Source organism: Pieris rapae, chromosome 10 (genome assembly GCF_905147795.1).
Source record: "Pieris rapae chromosome 10, ilPieRapa1.1, whole genome shotgun sequence".
Classification (NCBI taxonomy): Eukaryota; Metazoa; Arthropoda; class Insecta; order Lepidoptera; family Pieridae; genus Pieris; species Pieris rapae.
The window spans coordinates 1,782,655-1,801,186 of NC_059518.1; the positions used below are offsets into that span (position 1 = coordinate 1,782,655).

The 18,532-nt window shown below is 34.4% G+C and overlaps 2 protein-coding genes across 5 annotated transcripts in view; both read right to left on the reverse strand.

Annotated features, from left to right (window-relative positions):
- Positions 1 to 11,940, reverse strand: part of LOC110999075 — a 28,447-nt gene extending 16,507 nt beyond the window's left edge. The window contains exons 1-2 of the mRNA XM_022267963.2: positions 11,275 to 11,940; positions 6,183 to 6,284 (exon numbers count right to left, since the gene is read on the reverse strand). Coding sequence (XP_022123655.2) covers positions 6,183 to 6,279 — 97 coding nt within the window. The 5' untranslated portion in view covers positions 6,280 to 6,284; positions 11,275 to 11,940. The remainder of the gene's footprint in view (positions 1 to 6,182; positions 6,285 to 11,274) is intronic.
- A 4,207-nt stretch (positions 11,941 to 16,147) lies between these two features.
- The window catches only part of LOC110999062, a 140,091-nt gene continuing 137,706 nt past the window's right edge, over positions 16,148 to 18,532 (reverse strand). For 2 of the 4 annotated variants that reach the window (XM_045629728.1, XM_045629727.1), the window contains 2 exons: positions 17,493 to 17,669; positions 16,148 to 16,799 (listed from right to left, as the gene is read on the reverse strand). In XM_045629728.1, coding sequence (XP_045485684.1) covers positions 17,526 to 17,669 — 144 coding nt within the window. In that variant the 3' untranslated portion in view covers positions 16,148 to 16,799; positions 17,493 to 17,525. The remainder of the gene's footprint in view (positions 16,800 to 17,492; positions 17,670 to 18,532) is intronic. The other 2 variants (XM_045629729.1, XM_045629730.1) reach the window with 2 other exon arrangements.

An 18,532-nucleotide genomic window follows, 5' to 3' on the forward strand; every position in this document is an offset into this window, starting at 1 on the left:
GTGCTAATAAAAAGTGAGAAATTCGTTGTCAAATTAATCGAATCGAAAGTTAATAAATTCGATTATCGGGTGACAAAAATGGTGCGTGCAATCCTGCGCACGATTGATTGGAATCCAATGAAGTCATCTAAGTAGAATTTCTAATAACGAATTCCATTTCGTTGGCAGCCAAGCGAGATCAGTTATCTAAACTATTTCGTATTGTCTCACGTTTACAAAACATGTGTTCGATATGTGTTACTAACAAGGTTTTTCCATTTTTTGAAAGTGTTATTAAAATGATAATTTAGACAAATACTCAGCATTTACTAATTAGTGTTCCGAGGACTTTTTTGGATACCTGCACATTTTCATCATCGGACGTCGAGGCAGAATTTCACCTCGTATCACCTCGACGTCCGCCGTTCCAATACTGAGTTTCTTAAGGCAGTATCTGATGCGCACCACCACTATGACGTGCTCACTTAAGTATTTCCGAAGAAATTCGACTTAGAGTCCTTCAAGAAAAGAGCTTTCTAATTGAGAGTGTCCATGGGCATCACTTAACATCACGGGAGCTTGCTGCCCGTTTGCTCCCTGTTTCATTAAAAAAAACCCATGAACTCTACAATTATGTGCGAATCAGTCATTTCTTAGCAGATCAATAGGATAAATAGAACTGTCTCGACCACGACCGCTTTTGAGACTAGCTATTACAGCTTGAAGACTCTTTCATCTTCCTTCATACCTATCATCTAGAAGTATCTAGAAATAAGGATAGCTTTACGTGCTCGTCATAAATTGTAAAAATATAAATGGATCCAAGGCCATGGCCTCACTGATTTGAGCAATCATAACCAAACAAGCCCATATTTAACGGTAGGTATTTTGATTTATTGAGCGGTTACGAATTGCGATCGTTGCATTCCACACATAACTGTTGTTTGCAACCTACATTTGGAAACCGTAACGTCTCAATGTGAGAGCAAGCAAAATTCATCATAACGTTATTAATAAAATGTTTCTCTTATTCTAATAATTATAATGGTATAAAACATTTTTTACAAAAAACCACAGCTCAAAATCTTTTATTAGCTTTGTTAAGACCCTTTTGAAGTCTTTTGTAGGTTTCTTAATTCGACTGTTTAAGTGTGATCGCGGATAACTTCGTCATTTTTCGTATTTGACGAACACATATATAATAATATAATATATATACAAGTTATAATTATAATTGTTTCACTTTTATAAAAAAATTTTTTATTTCGCAAGAGAAAGTGCCTTGTCGTACACAAGGACTGTGGAAGACTTCTACACATGAAGTTCTTGATGAAATTTTACATGAAAACGGCTCGTGTTGAAACAAAACCTATATCCAAGTCTTTATTGTTTTAATCAAACTAATTCCGGCGACATTTGTTATCTGATTGCTCAGTGGCACGTTGGCTGGCCAAATTCCTAAGCGCTTTCTCTTGCAGCTTGACAGGCGCATGCTCGCACGCAAACCAACGAAAGTAAATCGGCGTGCGCCCGCGCAACTGTCACGTTGCATAATTATATGTGATCAACGCGTTGTTTGTAAACAATTAAGATCCCAAACGCGCCGTGGTCGAATTAATTCAAAGGGAGTAAGAATCATTCGTAAATTTAAAATATAATATTAAATATTATTTCTTACAATATTTATATACTTAATATCTAAACATAAATTAATTTTTAGGATTTTATTTTAAATGAAGACGCAAGTCATATATTTAACAATGTTGTGAATATCTCTTAATTAAGCCACAACACAAAATAAAAAAAGAAAGAAACAGGTCAAATAGAATAAGTGAGCGGATCATTGTCAATTGTCTAATTTTTCCCGTGGAATGCGAAGTATTTTAATTTTCCAAGCATTTAACCTACACGGATTCGTACTAGAATGTGAAGATAATCTTCGAACTTGTTTCAAAGTATGCGGAAAATGTATGACTATTTTGTTATTCTGATGTTCAACACACACATACAAACACACGCACACACGAATACATTCTAATCATATTTGATTTTTTATTTACATAACAAACGGGCAACGATACTGCCGCCAATGCAATCATAAAACCAGACGGCTCACGAGTGCCTTACCGGCCTTTTAAGAATTGGTACGGCCTCAAAGGACGGTAAGTCGAATTAGTTCAGTTCCTACTTCAACAGGCAGCTGATAGTCTGCCTCGACTCCCGCTGACGAAACTAAGCTGCTGGAATTCATTCAAACAACTCCCCTGAACATTCCCCATGGGACTCATGGTTAGTGCGGTAGAAGATGCAGAGTGACTCCCACACTTCTACTAACCCAACGCCAAGGGGAAGAGAGGTATATTGTTAGTTATAAGATTTAGGAATATAACTTTAATTTTTTTATGTAGGATAGTTGGTGCGGGAATTATTTTGGAATTCTATCGAATTAGTAGTAACTCTTAAGATAGAAAAATTTACTGGAATAAATAAATAAATATCGTACAACAAAAATGTATGAGATTTTAACATAGAGAATAATTCTCGTTATTAAAAACCTTGAAGAGAGTGGATAAATGCTTCACTCAAAGCAATGTTTATTAAACTTATAAAAACCCAGGAAGACTCGGTCGAGTGACGACGGAAAAACTTAACACTGTTTCCCTAGAACAGAATTTTAAACATAATGTTTTTCGATTGTTCAGTAAATTACTTTAGTGATAAAATATCGATTAAAAGATTTTTTGTTTGATTTGTTTCTTTCACAGTGCTGGTTTTATGTACTATGTATTTAAGTATTTATGTCACAGCCAGCTAGTTTACTTAGCCGTTCAATCAAACGCCTAGCCTTTTAACTAAACAGCGCCGTTTAACAAACGGCCTGAAAAATATTTAGTTGATCAAACAGCTAGGCAATTGACATGCATCGATGATGTTACTTGCCTATACTGTTGACAGTTTTAATTAAGTTCCAATTTTTGCTATCCTCAAACTCGAAAGGAAACTCTTCAAAGTGTCAACATGGCGTCGGCAAAACACAAGTTTGAACAAGTACACTGAAAGTTTGGTCACTGTCAGATTTTCTGCCGCATGGTCACTCTATCGTACGAATGGCCTAAGCATTAGCCAGCCAGTTTATTAAACGTTACAAACAATACGGTTGAATATCTTTCAGGCCGTTATATTTTAAACGGCGATGTTTAGTTAAAAGGCTAGACTCTCAATTGAAGGGCTTAGTGGCCTTTTACAAAAAGGGCAATGTTGAAAAGTATCTGAATTAAAGGCTATTATTATATGTACACAAAAAATAGAGGAACAGCGTCGCAAATAATTACCAAAATTTAATATTTATAGTTATCTTAAGTTTAATGACCTTACGTTCATTATTTAACATTAAATTTTAAGTTAAAATATCAATATCGCTTCAAGTCTATTTTTATACTTATTATTGAGTTTATTACAATGACAATTATTAAACAACTATCGAGACCCTTGGTTCGTGGGGACCTAGCGTTTGTACCCTTAACGATTGCAGCAATTATTAATTAAGGTTAAAAATAACTTTATTTCTCTATTTCATACATAATTCACTTACTGGGAAACAATAAAAAGTAAGATTAATAATTATTAATCACCAACAATAATAATCTATATACGAAATTTCGCAGATATATAAACAATTGTTCAAATCGCTCAAGGCGACGGGTTATGCCGATGTTTTACACCTAATTCCAAGTCGGTTATAAAGAGAGCATAGACAACTAAGTCAGCTGTGAGTGGCGAGGAATGCGACCCGCCCACAAGGCCAAATGCCATCTAACATATGGACAGTGTCCCAGCCGGCATACCGATTCACTGTAATCATTTTGTCTGTTGCTTTGATGGCAACTCATTCAAATTGTTTATATTAGATTTCGGGTACTAGCAGGACATGTCATAAATTTATCATACATATTCACTGTACATTTTTTTTTATAGAACAGGGGGCAAACGGGCAGGAGGCTCACCTGATGTTAAGTGATACCGCCGCCCATGGACACTCTCAATGTTGTAAAAATTACATTGATTTTTGTATCTAGATATTTTTTAATGTAATAGGATGCAAATGGGCAGGAGGCTCCGCCGATGGACACTCACATTGCCAGAAAGCTCGCAAGTGCGTTGCCGGCCTTTAACACTAGAAAGACGGGAAAATCTATCTACCTACAAAGACGGCGACCGGTCAAATGACTCCTCCAATAGATTATACCTTTTTTTATTATTTTAGCTGTTAAAAATGGTAACTATAGTAATAAAACAGGGTTTGATGTATGATTAATTATAATATTTATACACATATTTTACAATTAACATTTTCTTTACATTACAAGAGCCGCAAAGTGGCTTTTTACAAGTGTCTTTATTAGTTTTATTTTTGTACTTTTGTACATAACATTTTCCGAGTTTCCGGATTTTGAGTAGAATATCGAGAAGAATTGAAAAAATGTACGGCCACCTTCGAGATGCCGCTTTGACACTATGATTTTATGCCATCTGGTAAGCCACATCCACGCCGTACTTGGTGCATTGTAGAAAGGCACAGTTTTTGGCTTTTTCTTAGGGTGATTGAAGTCTATTTCAACATTGTTATGTAACGTGCTAAGGAATAACACGTTCTTTTTTCGTTTTCCTTGATAAATTGTGAGTGTACATCTATCGGATTTCAGGATTGTTGTTTCAAACAAAATCATATGAAGTGATTAGACGTAAGGTGGAATCTCTCGTAGTGCCCTGTTCATAGTTCCTACAATCGTAGTGCGTTTTGCGAGCAAGTTATTTACCAAGCTTATCGATGTAAAGAAGTTGTCAGTAGTTATATTTCGGCCAGTATTTGCAAAAGGTTCCACGAGACGCATAACAACGGATTCACCAAGACTTTGGTTTTGTGGCCTGCTTTCGTCCTTTCCTAAATAAGGAAAGCCGTTGCACAAACTTTGAATCCACATCGACACAAGCAAGAAATTTTATTCCAAACTTATCAGGCTTGTTAGCAATGTAATGAAGAAACCTGCAGCTAACCTTAGTAGAAAACAGTTGTTCGTCTAATGTAAAATTTTCTCCTGGCTTGTAGCATGATAAGCAGTTCTCAATAAATTTCTTCCAAACGTCTGATAGTAGTGCAAATTTGTCTAATTGAAGTGACCACGACGTACCGTCGGTAGAGGTGATAAGACCTTGAAGCTCAGAAACTTTTAAAAACTTAAACTTGAAACTTATAAACACTTATCGGATCTCAGCCGTCAAATGACTGCCGCCGTCTTTGTCGGTATATCAAGATTTTAAATAATAAACAAAAGCGATGTGAGTTATTTTGATACATAGTTTTATTTAACTACTAATATTAATAAAAGTCACAAAGTTTTAATACGTTGCGTCAAATGGTTTGTGAATTATTCAACATTAAATTCAAATTGACAGTCAAATGACTGCTCCCGTCTTTCTAGTGTTAAAGAATTGGTACGCTTTTTTCGTTTACTACAGTTAGCAGGTTCTACATAGGGATATTGGGCGGAAAAAACTGCCTTAAAATACGCTTAGTTGTGGAACGACGGACGTCGAGGTGAAACGTGTAGTATTTATGTATTTATTTAGTTCACAATTACACATGTGTACCTTTTTACTATTGCTTAATAAGCTGAAAGTAATATTATATATAACTAAATAATAAAAATAAACTTAATCTGATCTGACGCGGAGGAGAAGTTTAATACTTTTTACTTCTTTAAACTATAAACTGTACAGAGAATCGTTGGTATCAAAGTATCAACCATCTTTTTATTTCGTTTCAGTATTACTTTAAAACCAGGTTTAAAATAGAACTAGAGCATACACTTCCCGCGAAAGCCAATAATAAGTTTAAATTTCGTATAAATTTAAATAGATTTAATTTTAGTGTTTCGAATACGGTACAATTAATATATTAAGTAATGGCTTAGGTTTAATTTTTAAATTTTGAAGAGAGAACAATTAATATACTGTTTTAAGTTTAATTTTTAAATTTCGAATACATTGCAAGAAATATACTGGCATAGATTTAAATTTTAAATTTCGAATACAGTACAATGAACGTACTGACATAGGTTTTTTTTTAATTTCGAATACCGCGCAATATACATACTGGCTTAGTATTAATTTTTACATTCGAATATAGATTAATATGTACTCACCGAAGCCGTCTGAATCACTCGCCGGGTATGCGGGACACGGTTGCACCATCGTCGCAGCTCGCGATAACACGTCCAACGCAGATTCCACCTTTTCCATTTTCACTGTAATTCAATATTAAATAAGTTTATTACTATATAACTAATATCGCCTCCTTCATTCGTTCGTTCATAAGCGGTATATATTATAACGGGCAAAAACCAAGATTTTTGGGAAAGAATCAGACTGTCTCGATCTAAGTTTCGTGACATTTTTGATACCGATTGAGTAGTCGTATATTATTGCGTGCTTCTGGCCAAATATTTTTCATTCAAAGCTCTACTACCTCCTATTAACAGCAAAATGATATCTAAACAATAATAGTTTGAATACTTTAGCAATGATGTAAACGTATAAGTATGTCGGAATTGGTAAATATATTTATAATTAATTCCTCATTAGTACATAGCTGCTATTGGCTTCAATATTATGAATACAATGTTTGACCTAGATTGTGCGTGTTTTGCAGTTTTCCAACTTACATCAGCGCTAATCTGTTGAAGGCAAAGACAGTACATCTTCTATTTTAAGTATTCAGGTAAGTAATATTGCGTGGCCTGAAAATTTCGTAGACTAATATTTTTTTTAAATTTAATCTGAATGCTTCTAAGACACGTTTATGTAATTTTCATTTATAGCAAGTCTTTGGTAATTATTTTGTTGTACAAAAATTTACAGTGCTACCATATACAGTTATTTCCTGGAATGGAACAAACTAAATTTATCAATGAGGTAAACTACCTGGGAACAATGCAATCTTAAGGTGAGATTTACATTTTTGACATGCCTAGATTGGTAAAGATTGAAAAATAGTATTTCAACTTTAAAATATTAATCTACGCCTTTGGGTTGACTTGATCCTTTGGTACATATATAGAAAATCAAGCCCTCTCAAATGCGACAAAAACCAATTTCCTTAATCTGCAGTAAATGACAATCAGAGCCTAGTGGCTTAAGCCTGCGACTCTCATCCAAACGTAGTGGGTTCGATGCCCGACTGTGCACAAATGAACGCTTCTTAACACTGACTTGGTGGTTTGACCAAACCATTGTCTAAGATTTTTCAACCAAGACGTGTGTCTGCGGCCAGGTCTCCTTTGTACTGCCAATTTGCCTTGTATGACGAGTTCTTTTTAGGTTAAAAAAGCCACCATGGCCGCGAAAAGTTAAAGGGTATTGCGGCTGTGGTAGAGCTGCTGCATCTGGCATAGTACACGCTTCCTGACAGCCAACCAGTAATAGAGAGGCACCTAAAGATATGCTATAGTCTTTGGCCTTGCTAAACAGTGGAGGAATGTACCTATGTCTGCGTATATAAATATTTGGCTCGGAATGAACGTCGCCGTGAAATCATAAATGCAAATATCGAGGCGGAAATTCCTCAACTTATGACTAGACGTTGGACAGACATTTTGTCTTTTGTCCAAACGAACATCATCCAGTGCTTTTTACGTCTAAAATGACAAAGGAAAATTATTTGATAAACAAAACCACGGCGTTTGTTCTACAGAATGTCTCCAAGATTTATGAAGTTTGCGGGTATCACTTATCATAAGAGTGTCATTACCCTTTGCCCCCTGTTATAAAAAAAACCCTTTCGAGGAACCTTCTTTGTTAATGATATGATCGAGAGTGAAACTGCGTCACATATAGAATTTAGGATCTGTTTCATTGACCCCTCGAAGTACTTCCGAACCAATAGGATCAAGAAGAGAAGGCCTATTTCAAGAAGGCCTGCCTAGTGTGTTACTGTCTATGGCTCCAACATCAGGCCGTATTCTTTAAAATTTAAAATTTCCGAAAAAAATTTTTTAGACAAATTTAACAAATGATATCTAGTATGAATTAGTAAATAAGGAATGTTATCAAAGCGACCAAATTAATGTTTTACAATTTCAATATTTTTCGTATGCGGGTCAAACATCTCAATGTGTTACGGTACAGTCAGCGAAATAATTGACGACTCTGACACCTTTCAAATCGTCAGTTATGATTGGTATAGAATTTTTTATAGCAAATTTTTCTAGGGCTTTTTGTATGGATATTGCTTTCAAAAACCCGTGGAATCTACAACAATTAAATCGGAATTCCGTATGTAGCCGCTGGGATTTCTATCCGCACCAGTTGACTTGACTGAGTTGATCAAAAATTTAATGATTAGCAAGTTTTAGAATTACCCCTAACGACTTTCACGCAGCGGAAAAAGTTATTGAAATAAAATATTAATAAACTAAACCTAAACAAACCAAATAATAAATAATATAAAGACATTCCGGCGACGGATTTTTAAATTGTTTCCAGGATTTTTGCCACGGTGGCGTTAATATGTAAGTATCACATAATGTTTGAGAATACACTAATCAAGGGCAAGTAACAATAACGAATGGTTAGTGAGTTATAAAACCTTGCATATTGCAACTGTTTCTTACTTTGATAATTGTCTCACATAGACAAATAGGTGATTAGCTTTCACTTGACATCGCTATGCCCTATCATTCTATTAATTGTTAAATACGCAAGGAAACTCCACAGACGAGCACACACGATCGAGTTTGAGATCCATACGTAAAAATTCCTTTAAGTAATTTCAATAAAAAAAAAACATTTAAAATATTTATATTTAATATCTGCTGATCGTACATTCCGCATTCCATCGAAAATATTTCAGTTTAGCCAAAACAAAGTTGCTCAACGCGAAATAAAATTCTATATCGTAATGCCCACTATCAATAATTGATATGTGATTAAGGACATTCCAAGCATAGCTGACATATTTTTTAAATTCCAGATAACACGGAATGTCACGGAATTTATGCCTCAAATGAACCGCTTCGTAAGCTTAAAATTCCTTCGTATTATCCATAGTGAATCGGGGCTTCATCCGCGGTTAATAGGCTATTTGACAGTTGAAAAATAAAGTCATCTATCAATATATATATCTGACTTTTCCTTTTATCTAAAGAAAAAAAATCATTCGTAGTAAGACCAATATATTAAAGATAATAGACCTATTAATAAGTTAAAATATCTATTCTATCTTCGGGCATTTTAGTTCATGTCTTTCTATGGCATAAATTTTCTGTAAATTCGAATCATTTGGCGGTTAAGAAAGAGGCTAAACTAGAACCAAGGGCGTCACTAAAGCGGACGTGTAGGAATCCAAATGTTTTTTTAAAATTAATTGGTCAATTTATTTTCACTTTAAACAAATCATAATTTTCCCATTCTCTAATTCTTCCACAGCCCCCTTGAATAGGCTGGCGACGCTCTTGTCGTTCAATCACACACCTTCGTTTCTTTGAATTCGGTTAAATGTGACCCGTGATGACGATTGTAAGTTACGCTGATGTGGAATTTGGTACGTTACCCACAATAGAATTTTTCTCGCCTGACTGTATGCGCGTAAGCTGTCGGGTAATAAATAACTTTATTGTATTCACACAGAGTAATTTTAATATCTGTGGTATGCTGACCGCGATAATATTGGGAACACTTTAGATTAATAGAATCAAATAGATACGCAGTTTGTTTTTTTATATCAGATCGGCTAAAAATGTTAGAAATGTTGTCTAGTGACACGTGTTCTCTCTTATTATCAAATTGTTAATATAGCTTCTGTATTAACGATTTCCTTCCTTATTCATAAAAACTATTTAATTACATCCATACATACTATTTTAACTATAACTCTTTCATCTCTTTCTGTCAAAGTTGACACTGAAATAAAAAGAGATATTCGTATTATAGTTAAGGCGGTAAGGCTTTGTTATAACAAGTTGTAAAATCTATTTACGAAAATAATCAAAAACCAACTTATGTCACCAGTACTGGCAAGTACCAAAAGAAAGCCACATGGTGGGCGAACCTTGACATTCCATTTAAAAATAATATTCTATTTTCGAAAGTTTATGTTATCCATATTCGCTAAGTCGTGGTGTTAAGGTTGGTAATCCTTTGACAATGCGGGCAATTTGGGGTGCGGCGTGTTTACGATACAATCGCTACCCCTGTGGGGTTACCCACTTTGAAGCAGGACGAAACAACAATACATTTTATGCACTTAAAATTCGACCCTAACACAAGGATAAAAGTTGTAATTTCATTTGATTGCTACGTAATATAGCTCATAGTAAGCCTTCAAGCACGTGGTGCTGGCAGATGTTTCGAATTTTATAGGGCTCCCCGTCCTCTTGTACCTAAGTATGTGCAGCTGCTTTTAAAATATTTTGAGTGCAAACCGTTGTAAGGATTGATTTCCTAACAGCTTTTTATTTCAAAGGATCTAAATACAAATAGAATTCCATTTTTATCCTATTACGTTAGAAATTTCCTTAGTATCTCCAATAAAAGTATGAAAAAAAATAAAATAATATAAGTAACTTTAACGGAAGAAGAGTAAGTTAAAAAAAAAACTGACGCACGTTTCCTTGTATTATGCAGTTCGGTAATTATTTAATATAAATTGTATATCAACAATTAATTAGATTAAAAAGAAAACTTCTTGAACTGGTAGTACCTAAAACTAGACCTAGTTAGACCATACCAGTACTTCTGATTCAAATTGATCTATGTGGTTAGCGTGTAAGTTAGGGCTATCGTTACGGGGTCACATTGGGCAATCGGACGTTTTATCGGTTTCTTATCTCGGTATGTGGAAACGTTATTCCAGTATTGTATCGTTCGCATTCCTTGATATCGCGAGATTCTTCGCCATGCTCGATGGACGCCCTCGCTACAGCGAAATTTTTTGCTTGCCGCATTCGTGAAACCGGTAACAACGTACTTACAATAGCTATTTGATTTTTATTTAGGTTGGCGTAAGTCATTGTACTTTGGCAAACCACGAAATACTCGATGATATATTAATAGATAAATATAATTAACGATGTTCAATACATATATAAACATGGTACAAAATTAACGATTGAAGGTCCTGTCATTATCCTATATTGTGTAGTCCTGTGTTCTAAAAGTTACTCTTTACTCTAAATTGAAGATGATAAATGATTATTACAAGTAAAGAGAGATATAAGAATAAAGTAAATTAGTACTTACATTTAAAATTTCCCACGTTCAAAACAATAGATGAACAAAGTTATATGTTCAATCTTTATTTACTGCGACAAAAACAATTCTTTGTTAATGCTCACTGAGGTTTTCTAGACTCCTTGGTAAACTTTAAATCATAGACTTGGTCGATAACATAAGATTCATAACAATACAACACCAATGAAGAACGAAAATCAATAAGAAACGTTTTGCAAAACTCCGTAAGTTATAGCACAGCAACTATAATGTTACGCCTTGTACGACGTCAGTTGACCTTATTTAAAACTAAGTTATTTTTTAATCCATGATTTGATAAACACACTGTTGTTATTTGTTTGTTATTTTATAAAATCCAACTATCGCGCCACGATACTGTTGACGAAATAGTCGCGTTTGACATTTGAGCCGAGCCCACGATGGTTGGAATTCGCGGTATGTCAAATATTTTTAGTGCTGCCATCTACGCTATGGAATTTAAAACTGATCCGACGGCGGCACTGGAGTCATAAATTATTTCACACTTTAACATTATTAAGAGAACTTACTTGTAGGAAATCAAAACTATTTAAAATATTTATAATACTGCCTAGTAATGCACTAACACTTGAATATATATCATTAGATTATAATGGGAGTTCCGCGACACGTTTGTGAAGCATCGGAATGTGTACAAGTTATGGCCGCCGCTGTGTGACGGCGCGCAGGCGTGATGGTAGGCCGAACGCTGCTGTAGGGTTATCGACACTACGAGGTGAAAAGTAGGGTCGGCAGTCGCGGTGCAGTGATCACCACACTGGTATTATTTTACCTTCATTTCAAAAGCAGGAACCGTGTCGTTATTATAATAAAGTCGCGTAATATGGAAAAAACAATACATTAAATTCAATACTAGTTATACATAATTTATTTGGCATTAGGTATACAAGTACTTTTTTATTTATTGAAAAATTATTTTAATCTTTACTTTAGTAGGTTTGAACTTCGAATGAGACCCCCGTTTATGTAGTAGTTTTATTGTAATACCTGCCATCTAGTTTATTTTCTAATTAGTAACAGTGCGTTGTTGCAGATGGCGCTGCATTCAATATAAAAATTTATTTAAAAATTGTTTACACTGCAGTGTGTTGAATTTCATTAAGATATAAAATGCAGTTTATTGATTGATAAAAACTTAAATGTAATTTTTTTAACTTTTATAAGCTAGCTCGCGTGACATTATTAAGAGATACCACGGTCATGGCCATACCGTACATCGTGCGAGAATTTTAAAGCCTTGGTATAAATCAAAAGACTTTATTGTAATCATTAGCCGCAAACATTACTCACTATACTCGTGTACGAAGGGCAATTGATTTATTATTTAGACCCACAGACAGAGACTCAGAATGTGCCTGTATAGTGTCAAAAATGTATTGGATATTTGGAGTCCGACAGAGCGAGACTATGCACGGATCCTCTTCCTTCCGAATGCGATTCTGACTCCGCCCTTAAATTAACGGTTACACAGACAAGCATAAATCTATAGACAAATAAAACGAAGTTTTTTGACAGATAATTATTTATTTCTTTTAACTTTAAACCTAACAACTAACACAAAACTAAATAAATGTATCTCTTGAAAGTAACAAACAGCTTAGCTGAAATCAAATTCGATGTTGCCTTATATAAAAACACTATAGTGTCCACAATTTAAAGGTTTTATAAATAATGCAATATCTGTGGATAATTGAGTGAGCATGTTATGGTATTTATATATTTTATTAGGAAGTTTTATTTGGTACATAAATTAAGGAACTAAATACATTTTGAGTCCCAACATCATCCGGGCATGAGGCAAACACATTGCAGAGTTAATCGACAATTTTTAATGTAAAATCTACTCTTGAAATTCTCTTTTTTATTACTCCTCAGAATGAGCTTGACCTACCAATCTAAAACAATGTTTTTACCAAGTAATAAATGCCCCATCCTAAAAAAAATTGTATGGCATTAGATACATATAACTCCTAATTATAATTTTCATCTTACCATTTCTTTAAATTCATTAAAAATAAAGTTTGTCGGGTCTGCTGTATGATAACAATGTGATATTTGAATAATTCGTTCTTGCAGCAATTGGCTAGAATCAATATATTACTTAGTGGGAGGTTTGCCATTCAGTGATTTTTACATAATACATTAAGACGTTTAATACAATCAAGAACTTACTTAATCCCTTTCAAATATGTCTGCCTCACGCCAAACTGGATATTTTTAAATACTTTGTAAATACAGATTACACCTAGGTATTTTCCAAAGTGCGTATATTAAACTACGACATTAAGAAACAGAATTGTCATTAGTCATGACTTCTAGTAACGTGTCTATCAATTACAAGTAGTTTTAGACACAAATTTTGACATAAAAACAATTATCTAGAATGGAATGTTAAAACAAACCGAAATTTCATATTTAGAACGCGTTAAAACTAAAAAACTATAAATAAATAATCCACAGACTAGATTGTTAAGCAATTTGTTAACTTAAACGATAATATCTATGCGACTGATTAAACATTAATATCATCACATATATCTACTCACATATATCTCTAATCACTTATACTAAAATCATTTACACGTTTATTTGGTTCTGTTTAATAATTCAGGATTTTTTCCCATCAACGCTAATGTGACTTTGAGTATCACAACTTTTGAAAAAGACTGTATGAAACAATATTTTAATACACAAAATGGCGCCACAGATTAAAAATCTAAAATTCAATACGCTTACTTTTTCAAAAGTTCACTCAACTCTGTTATCTACTACTACAGATATACATAATTTTCAAAATAATATTACAAAGTAAAGATAACTCGATTTAACCTACATTCATAGGGTTGTCATACATGTGTAACAATAAATATCTATTTAATTATATTATATATAACATTTCGGATTTCTTCTATCCTATTACTATTATATTCGTATTTTTTCTAAATTAAGGTGATTAAAAATTTGATAAGTACTTACCTAAAGGGGACGGTTTTATACACGCTAAATAAAGATAGAAAAAGGTTTAATACAATTTATCTTTTATTAATTAAACATTTGGCAAAAATTGTATTATACTTTAAGTTTGGATGAGAGCGTTGGTAAAATTACCAAATTCAACGATTCGTTTGAACATTTCCGTCACGTGATCACTTTTCAACAGGCGTAAACCTGCCAAAACTTTTTTTGACGTGACAAATGCCAGCGCCATACAAATATCTTAAGTGAGTCACCCCTGTCGAAAATTGATTTAGTCTCAAGGCCCAGGTCATATGAATCATTTTTTTATTTGGACACTTGAGCCACGCTCAAACAGATTTGGGATTTCGCAGAACATCGTTAAATCTGTCGAAAACAAAATTGTCGAAAATATTGCGGTATACAACCATTGAACGAAATTGGTAAGAGTTAAATTAAGATAATAACAAAATTAACAAAAAAAAAAACATATACTTTTAGTATACATTGTACTAGAAGTACGTTTAAATTTTCAGAAAATTGTTTATATTTACGGAGTGGGCGTCATAAGACGTCTTAATACTACAATTAATTGTAGGAGTTTTTAAAATATTTAAAATTAGTCTATATTTAAGGCTTGGATAGGTAATTAGTCTATAATCTATGCTAGGCCAACATAAATGCACGATTTGCAAAATTAATTACTTACACTTAAAAACAACGATCCCAGATATTCATCATACTTTTTTTCTTGGCAAATCACTAAGTAACTACTCACTTGTAATTATAAATATTGAAGAAAATTAAAGTTTTTCTATACATTGAGTTAGTATTAACCCAAGACAATAATGATCAATCTTCATTCATCAGATAGGAAGGTAAGAGGAGGCAAGGTTTCCCTCCAACATGGACCCGAAGATTCAATTTTTTTTAAAGGAATCTCCCTGTTGGCCTGGGACCTTGAAAGATCAGTTCGGGCTGTTTTGATAAGCGGAGCTCTACCGGAAATGAGCTTTTCTCTAGCGCAAAGGCGTCTCCTCCGAGACACGGACCTCGGCTTGGGTCATCATGGGGTGGGAAGCACACTGGAGTAGGTGAAGCACGAAGTATGGGACAGTCAAGGAGGTTAACAATTTGAGTCCGAATTTATATACGTCACAGCCAACTTAATAAGCGGTTTTAACAGCCTATCCTCTCCACTAAACAGCACCGTTTAACTAGTCGCCTGAAATATATTCAGCCAGTTGATCAAACAGCTAGGCCTGTATTGATGACGTTCCATTATTTGCCTAGCATGTTAATTTAAATTTAGTTACAATTTCTGCCACTCTCAAATTCGAATCGAACTATTCAAACTCAAACTAAAATCGAGATATTTAACAAGTTGTTACTTTTCACAATAACAAACGCTGCAGCTGAATGTAGTATATACTATAGACCGCTTCGGAGTTAAAAAGCTAGGCTGTTTATTAAATGGCGTATCAAGCTATATGGCTGCGACATATTATTATCGAATCAAAAACACTTCGATAACGCGTTTAAATGTATGACGTCATCGTACCGATTGTTGCCCATCGACGGTGTCGCTACTTTTTGACCATGTATAGAAATCTAAATGCTAAATTGTATAAGGGTATTTTTAGGTGGTACTAAAGATTGCTATAACATTAAATAAGTTTCATATATTTCTGTATATATACATATTTTAATTAAGATTAAGTGCATTATGTGATTCTAGATCTACGTATAACCTTTGGTGGATTTATGAATATATTTTTCAATAAATCATGTAATAAACGTATTGTTAAATATCCTTTATATGTAATCAAAATTCCCTGAACCCAGAGTACTTAAATATATTTTTATATTTAAATAAAATTTATATTAAATGATATGTTGTATATAATAGCATCTGTATAAAATTCGTAATACGAAATTTTATAAATAAATTCTAGGCATGGAAGGATTATTTTTTTAAATCATAGGCCATTATAAATGTATTGGGATAGCAACCGCAAAGGAACTACAATTATTTTATGTTTGCAAAAAATATTTTGTAATATGAGGGTGGACTTATTTTATAATAGATTACCCTCTTAAAAAAATCGATAATATTTTCGTTTTTAACAATACATATTATAAAACACATAATTGTAGTACCTTATTATAATATATTATAAAGGGAAACTTTCAACAGAAAAATAAAGGCTTTCAATGGCCCCTTACAGATATATCTGCCGAACAAGGTTCAACGGTCGCTCATCAGATCTATAATATTCCTGACCTGACGTACAAGGAGCCATGAGAGGTCGTGATGATGAAGAGGCTCTACAGCGGCAGGTGGAACGCCTCACGCCGAGGGGTCGTTTCCACCACCAGACACCTTCTAAGGACGCTTCGTATCTTTCCTTTTCCGATCTGCGCTCGTAGTCCACATATGGCCATGACGATGAGTCACTGTCGCAGGGTGTGACTGGCGCGCTTCTAGAAGGTTTTGGTGCCAAGTACGTTCGGGATTCGTTTGAGAGGGAGCTGCGTCGCTGGGAATAAATTCATTTTTATACTGATTAAAGGAAAGAATTTTTTGAGTATTAGACACAATGGCGCTAGAATCTTTTTGGGTCTGGTCCTCAGATTTATGTAACTGTTTCGTGTTCATTTGTTTTTCTAATAGGCAAGTAGGTGATCAGCTTTCTGAGCCAGGTATAAGTCGTCCACTGTATGTGTCAAATATCGGTTTGCTCACGATGTTTTCCATAACCGTACGAGCCAGGGTCAAATGCGCGCTTAAATAGAAGTTCTTGGGTGCACAGCCGAGGTTCGAACCGGTCTTAAGCTTATATATAGTTAGTTTAAAAGCCTTTAGTTATAATCCTTTGTTGGGTTAAACGAGGGAAGTTCTGGAACTCCTTTTTTAATATTAACATGGGTCTTGACCGATGATTTTACTAAATTTTCCTTCACCGTACAACCAAGTGTTCATTGCGTACGTATAAATAAAAATACATGGGTGCACGGTGGTTGACGACCGCACGACTTACACGACAGAGATGAGAAAGAAAAAGAAGCCATTAGGCCAGCACCGCTTATTAAGCTAATATAGTAAAGGTTACTTGATTTGGATAGCTGATCGCGTGGCTGGATGCGGACAAAGCCAAGGTGTGATCGTGTCTTGCCTCGAGCGATTGCTTTTCCGCATAAAAAATGTCGGTAGTCTAAGATTTATTACTTACTCGTAGAACACTGAAACTGGGCAGTTTAAAGCGTCACACTTCCTGTAGAAACTTAACAGGGCACACTCCCTGTCGGTTGTCTCCAGCACGGATCATCACCATGCCGTCAACTTCATCACCCACTTGGATCACGATCTGGTCACGGAGAAGCATCAGGCCATTGTCACCGTCAGACACCTGAAAGGGACGTGAAATGAGGTGTACTTGCATGATTTAGTTTTGTTATATTTTTATTATTATTATTTCGTATGAAACAATGTCTTCCACCGTAACTTTCTTTTCGCGATAGCGGATGTATTGGATATTAAGGATTATTATGTGGTTCACCTTATAGAGAAAGTGAGGTGGAGAGTTTCCACCTCTTCTCTTCCGTTCTACGCCCTTGATTTGAGAACTGGCAGTTTGTATGAATAAATGATTTTGATTTTGAATTGAAGTGAGAAATTAATCATGCCATCTAAGCTCCCTCTACGCAATCTGGATTCAGGTCCTCAGAGCCCAAAATTAAAAAATATTTAAACCTCTCTTGGATTTTTAATAGCTTGATCGCTTGATGGCTATCCAAGATTTCCAAAAATTGGCAAACTTTATACATTGATGATTCCGTTATTAAACAATACGCAATTATAAACTTGCTATATTTGTTTATTAACTATATTCACACCTTAATTTCGAATCAAAGATACAAACCGCCGCGTCAATACAAATAATAATGTTTGTTTACTAAATTTACTACAACTTTATCAAAAAATGGGGTAAAACCGTCCCTTTCTTTACACACCGCATGATAATTTTTATTCCAATACCAAACCGCAGTCAATTGAATTTTAACGAGTGAACTTCTTCATCCACTAATTGGAATTGGTTGTTTGCCAATCTTATGTAGTTTATTGTTACGAACGGTCGAGTAGATAAAATTAAGAACATTTTTGTCACCAGCTTTGTCCAGTCGGGAGATTACATAATATGTTATTTTATTTACGTATTATTTTGACATAGATATGACATTTATTACTAACAAAATAAACGCACAGAAACAT